The sequence below is a fragment of the Labrus mixtus genome, chromosome 4, assembly GCF_963584025.1.
Source record: "Labrus mixtus chromosome 4, fLabMix1.1, whole genome shotgun sequence".
In the NCBI taxonomy this organism is placed as follows: domain Eukaryota; kingdom Metazoa; phylum Chordata; class Actinopteri; order Labriformes; family Labridae; genus Labrus; species Labrus mixtus.
Genome location: NC_083615.1, coordinates 8,933,062 through 8,939,668, shown reverse-complemented (window position 1 = coordinate 8,939,668; position 6,607 = coordinate 8,933,062). Strand labels below are relative to the sequence as shown.

At 38.0% G+C, this 6,607-nt stretch overlaps 1 protein-coding gene across 8 annotated transcripts in view; it reads right to left on the bottom strand.

Annotated features, from left to right (window-relative positions):
• Positions 1-1,196: 1,196 nt before the first annotated feature.
• The window catches only part of LOC132972678 (pleckstrin homology domain-containing family A member 5-like), a 76,138-nt gene continuing 70,727 nt past the window's right edge, over positions 1,197-6,607 (bottom strand). For 7 of the 8 annotated variants that reach the window (XM_061035682.1, XM_061035687.1, XM_061035686.1 and 4 more), the window contains 6 exons: positions 6,174-6,389; positions 5,923-6,084; positions 5,584-5,717; positions 4,503-4,645; positions 4,160-4,259; positions 1,197-2,341 (listed from right to left, as the gene is read on the bottom strand). In XM_061035682.1, the coding sequence (XP_060891665.1) occupies positions 4,168-4,259; positions 4,503-4,645; positions 5,584-5,717; positions 5,923-6,084; positions 6,174-6,389 (747 nt within the window). In that variant the 3' untranslated portion in view covers positions 1,197-2,341; positions 4,160-4,167. The remainder of the gene's footprint in view (positions 2,342-4,159; positions 4,260-4,502; positions 4,646-5,583; positions 5,718-5,922; positions 6,085-6,173; positions 6,390-6,607) is intronic. The other variant, XM_061035684.1, reaches the window with a different exon arrangement.

Sequence of the window (6,607 nt, the reverse complement as noted above, 5' to 3'; positions counted from 1 at the left end):
AGTCAGTGTTCACAACGCAGTTACTGTCATTTTAAAATAAAACTAAATTTGCCTGATAGTCTTGCATAGTAGAATGTAATGGCAGAATATGCATTTTGGTTTTTATGTTTATAAATGACGTTTTCATAATTTTACCAAAGATTTTCAGAATAACTTTGTGTTGAGTTTAATTAGTGTTTGACAAACCGTCTTTACATGGCATTGAATGAGCTACACACAACTTTTCTCTTTTAATACAATCTTCCCCACACAATAAAATTAAAGTATTCTCTACAATCCTCACCCATCAGGATTAACATTTACCTGGCATTACCTTTTCAGCTGAGTAATGGTCCTATCCTGATTTTAGGAGATTGTTTGGAGTGTATTCTAGTAGAGTATTGCATCACTGTAAGGTGATATGATGTATAATGAGAGTTATTAATCAGGCATTTTGACTGATGTGCTGGCACAGGCTGAAAGTCAATCTCTCTCATGCTGTCATGTCACTCTTGACAAGTATTTTTTGTTTGTTTTTAGAGGAAATACTTTGGTTGAACACAACTTTTTGAGTATGCATATTTACCCTCCTGTATTTGTTGTGTAGCATTTCAGGAAATTGACAAAGAATATGTTGTGTTTTATTTGTCAAATAAATGTAAACTGGAGCTTTACAAATAATTAAGCAGACCCCTTTTGTCCAAAGTGACATATCTGAGAGTAAGTACAACACAAGCAAGGACCTAGAAAGAACCGAAACGTCACTAGTGCCAATGAACAACTTAAAGTCCGACACAGATGGTGACAGGCAGAGAGCACAGAGACGAAGCAGTTTTTTTTTTGTCTTGTGCTGTCTACACATTCAAGAGTCTAAGGAAATCGCCAACGTTGCTGCAGCTGAAAGGCCACAAGAGGGAGCCATCCTGTTATATTTAAACTATCTTAAACCTCAACCCAATGAGCTCATTCCACAGTTACCTTTATCTGTATCCTACAAATCCTACAAGTCTCTAATGAGACTTACAAATTAGGCAAATTGTTCTTTTATAGCACACGCTCTAAGCTTCTTTCTAAAATTCAAAAAAAAATAAATGCAGTAATTAGTTCATATTCACATTTTTTTAAAGCACAATGTGTAGATGTACATTATTGATTACTATAGAGGACCTACTACAGCTGGCTATAAGGGTGGAACAACACAAAAAGAAACAAAAACATTTTATAAAGAACAGCAACATTTATTTAACATGATATAAAACAGATGGAATATGAACATTTGCAAATCAAATCTAGTATGTAACCATTAAGATGGATACATATTCCCATCCTGTTATACCATGTACAGTATATACACAGTTAACCTCTAATAATTACACTTTTTACACACAGGAAAAAAAAAAATATTACTCCCAGATCCACAAACATTTAAATTGTATTGCTTTTTACATGTGCTAATCTTCGTTTTAGTTCCAAGACATCAAACCAACATTTCATAAAATAGAACCAAACTTTGTTTCCTTCTCTTTGTTTAAATATATATCTCAGCAATAAAAAAAGACAGTATAGAGAGACTGAAGGCTGAACATTCACATATTTGTCGGCAACAATGCGACAGGTACTGCAAAATATCCTTTTTTAAACAACAACCCAGGAAAAGGAGAAATTACAAATAGTCTTCTCTATAATCAGTCTGCAGTAATGAGATGACCCCCCTCCTTTCACCATAATAGATCATCTATATCTCTTATACTAATCTTTCGCATAGACAAATGTTTCATACAGTAGATAAATATGACAGGCTAGTTAATGACAGATGTCTGAAAAACTAATTAGGTGACTTATTAAAAGATTTGAGGGAAATAAAATGATGTAAAAAGTTCTCATTCCTTATGGGATAGGTGGTGAAAAAGAGGCCTTATGTGACAAGCCTTTAGTCTAACTTCAGATTTCAGTCTTTTTGCCTCATATCTATGTACAGTTGACTCATGTTTAAACAAGAACCTAATAAAACCATATAAATAATGAAAAACAACCTTAAAAGTCTTGTAAAAAATGAAAATGGAACTGCAATTATAACAGTATCGAAGCTGCATTGCCTCTCCAGGTTGAGGAAAGTGTGGTGCCCAAAAGGCGGGAACAACAGAAACTGTCACACAAAATGTTTTTGGTGGCATAGGAGCTTAAGACGTCACAGTGGGAATATAGAAGTCAGAGGTTAAGACCCCGGAGTTCAGAATAGGCAGTTTCTCTCTCTGTAGGCAGTAGCCTTGTGCTGATGTTCTTAGAAAGTCTTCTGAAGCATCTTTATACCTCCAAGGCTTCTTCCTTCATGTGTAGGTTTTTACTGAGGCCAGAGCCTGTGCTGCAGAAAGAGAAAGGGAGATTTTCAAATGTGGACTCATATATCGTCATATCGTTCTATTGTAAGAGGGCCACATTTACTAGATACACCAGTGCAGTCTGTTTCATTCTACATAATAGCCGTTAAGTCTACTTAGATGATGCCTATACTGTTCAGTGTGAGCATGCAAGGCATGGGCAAACACAGAGATGCAACATAAAGGAGACTGAATGTGAATGACCAGCTTCTTGTTCATTTTAACAACTTTGCTCTATACCATTAGCTACATCATTTCTTGGTGGTTAAAATCAACACCATTTGTCATAATATCCAAGTCTCAATTGTGTATAATGTAAACTGGTAAAGTTAGTTAACCAAATAATATATCCTCTAAGATATTATTTTGGCAGCAATGACTTAGCAAGCATGAACATTGCTGTGTAATGCTAAGTGATAAAGATATGTGTGACTCGTAATCTAGCAAATCAGCCTTTGAGGAATAGGACTTTTGATGCTTCCAATCAGTGTTTTGCTCCATTTGCCAGCTAGCAATTTGTATACCAAACTAAGGATCCCCGAGATCATAATCAGAATAGTTTTTTCATTGCCAAATACACATTTTCACATTAACTTGGTGTTTTGGAGTCTATACAATTAGCAAAGACATAAAGCAAAAACAGTAAGATGCATCATTCACAGTTGACCTTGAAGTTGGTCATACTCCTTTGCCAGATGGGCTTCACTACATCAAACTTTTTGTGCTTTGTGATTGACTGTTTTCTAATATTCTGCCCCCCTCATGTATGTAAACTGAAATAGCCTAGTTTGAGAAGCACATTCAATCTCTTACCTCCATCAGTGTGTGAATGGGTAGGTGTGACCTGCACTGTTAAAGTGCTTTGAATAGTCAGAAGACTGTGAAAAGCGCTATAGGAGCTCAAGTCTATTTACCTCAGTAATAAGCATAATTTAATGCACTCAAAAGTTAGAGCTAAGTTTTTGTTTTGTATTGCTTGAGATTGTTTTGGTGTACCTTATACATTGGGCACTGGTTATTTGTTACGGCCATTTGACATTGACATTTGTTCCACAGACTACACGCACTACCACAATACATTAAAAATGGTGGCTCTACAGCAAACTACAAAACATATGACTTAAGCCTGGTTTATACTTCTGCATCCAACCTACGCCGTTGTGTCTGCGTAGTTTTGCAGGTCCTCCGCCTACTAACGCCAATTGACAGTGCCATTTCTGTGCTAGTGATATCGAAAGTATTTGGTTCTGCCACATTCTCTTATTATTTGTGTAAAGGAAACCATGCTGACCACAACTGAGAGTATTATGTTTGAGTCGGAACTGATGAATATTGAGCAGCAGTTGATTATACTGTAATTATTGCAATGAAGAAAAGAGAGGAGAAATCGCAGGAGATGGAATGGAATGGATGGAATGTACAACTCAATAGCATTGTTAGCTCGGGCTACTAGTTAGCCTACATGAAATGCACAGAGGTTCATGATGCAAAGAAAATATATTTATTCCTTGTAATAATTAGACTCGATATCCCAATGTTTTACAAGTGGTGCAAAAATGTAGACCAATCACTGTCTGCGTTGTTTCCATGCTTAGTTACATTTTTGATGTGGTGGACATCAGGCTATGTGTGCAGGTTTTTGCAAAGGTACATGGCTACGCGAACCTATGGCGAATGCTACTGAGTAGATTTGACGCAGAAGTATAAGTCAGGCAGCATGCTGACGTGCTTTTCCTCCGCAAAGACAACATTAAACACTTATAAACATTGTGAGTATGGACAAAACAGATGAATGCCCTTACTGGTGCAACTACACACACATGAAGTGAGACCCGTCAGTGAGTTGAGGGGGTGTGTTAGGAGACTGTGGAAGGGGTGGGGGAGAAGACGACAGGCTTTTCACTGCAATGAAACAGAGCAACATGTTGAACAAACAAGCAGGCGCACATTAAACAACACAAAATAAATCCAATAAGCAGCTAATGACTAAACAGCCAAACAACACAAAAAATAATCACAGGAGCCAATGAATTTAATGAATAACTTAATACAATGATAAATGACTGAACTGCAGTTTCATAAACCAACATTAAAAAGTAATGACCTATAAGAACAAGGCTCACCCTCTTCTCTCCTAAGACATACCTGCTACCAGCTTGCTGCGTTTGGAGGCCTCTGCTGCCAACTCGTAGGAGATATTAATCATCTTCTCTTTCTCCTGTACGGTGACCTCGTCCATGGTATCCTCCTCTGGGCTTAGAGCCATACCAGGCAGAACATTCTGCATGCTGGGAGAAAATACAAATACAACATGTTGTCTTTAAAAACACATGTATAACTTTTTAACTCTAATGATACCAATCAGGTTCCATAAGCAGAAAATATCACAGATGATGATTTCTACTTTAAATGCACTCATGAATCAGAGGCAATTAAAGAGATGTAAACAAATATATTTTATAAATCCCTCATCTTCTCCAAAAGACAAACAATCTGAACATGAGGGCATGGCTAAATAATAATAATACTATGAATTAAGTGAGAGTTTGAAACATTTTTTTGTCTTTTTATTTACCGGTAACAAAGAAAATGATTGATGAAAAGGGATGTTTCCCTGTTTGTCTTTTGGTGATGAACATTCCAGTAAAGAGATGTTTTTGAAACAAACAGACTCCTCACAATCACTTTGATTATAGTTTTTACAAATATATATATATTTTTAAAATAAATTTCACAGAATAAAATGTGCCTCTTCATGCGTCAGCCTTGCCTAGCAGTCTCACATTGCTTTAAGAGGTACCTCCACTGCAGTCCATTTTAAATGATGTGGAACACTATGAATGGTTTATAAACATGACCCACTGCAATACTTTTAGGCAATTAAGAGTCAGACGGAAACATTTGAATGATTTAGACGTCCAAGAAAAGTACATTGGAACGGTTGGGGATCTGAATGGGCAGATTGTAAACAAGGTTTCAGAATAAAATAAAACCAATTAACCTAGGACAGACAAGACATGTTTTAAAACAAATTAAAGGAGGCTTATATTTAGATCAAAATGCCACCCATGCTTTTAAATAAGAGTTTTTTTATGTGCAAATCTAAAGTACTGATTAGCATGCAGGCTATAAGAGGAACGATAATACCCAGCATCAAGGGTCTGAGCAGAACTGCCCATGTGAATAAAACATTACTAGTACAGACAGATTATGACGGTTTGTTTACCTGTTTTTGGCTATGAGAGCTTTGATGCGGTCAACTTTCCTCTGCTTATCAGCCTCCTGCTCAGGGCTCAGAGGTTCTTCTGGGTCAGACTCTACATAACGCTCAGGAATCAGCACTTTGTCTGGCACTGCGAGCTGAAAACACAATACAAAGTGACAGAGACTTTATATAGGCTCAAACAAATAAATCGATCACTATGAGATTTCCATCATAAAAATCATATCTATAAAGAAATATAAAATCAGAACGAAATCCACAGGAAGGTGTAGGTTGATAAATCAGCTGTTACAATGTTAGTCCTCTCAGTTTGTTGAGACAGAGCCGACTGCTGGTCCTTACCTCTCGGTCCATGTTTAATATATCAGCCTGAGAGGCTTCTTTGAGACGGGCGATCTCCTCTGCGGGCGTCTCCTGCTCCCTCACCACCTCCTGCTGCCTGAGGGAGTCCTCCAGCTCCTGAATGTCAAAGCTGACCACATCATCTCTGCGCTTCATTTGTGTCTAAGAAGAGAGAAACACATTTTATTACATCATTTTAGGCCACTTTAACTTAAGTAATGCTTTGGTTTCTGCAGCAGTGTGCACAATACCTGCATGCTTCTAAAGTGGGTTTCTTTGGTAAATGAGTGACTGCGAGAAGGTGTGTTCTCCTGGCTGCCACCCCGGATGTTAAGGCCCTTCTTTTTCTCCCTGAGGGCACCCTGCTGGTGGCGCCTGATCCTCTCCAGCTGTTCCTCCACGCTCATCCTTGGCCGGCTGCTCTCCGCAGCACCCAGCTGCTGCTCCACGGCGCTGCGTGGACGCTCCTGTTTTCCAGAGAGGACAACGACAGACATAAAAACACACTCAATAAAGAGCAGTCAATAATGATGTCATGCTAAGAGACAAATGTCACCATGGTTAATCTTAACCACTATTCAGAACCACAGTTTGGGTGTGTAGCTACATGCCGTCATGGTGTGGTTGGGTCAGATTGTCCCAGTAAATATGATAATAAAACAGTCTAAACTCGACTGTGCAGAGA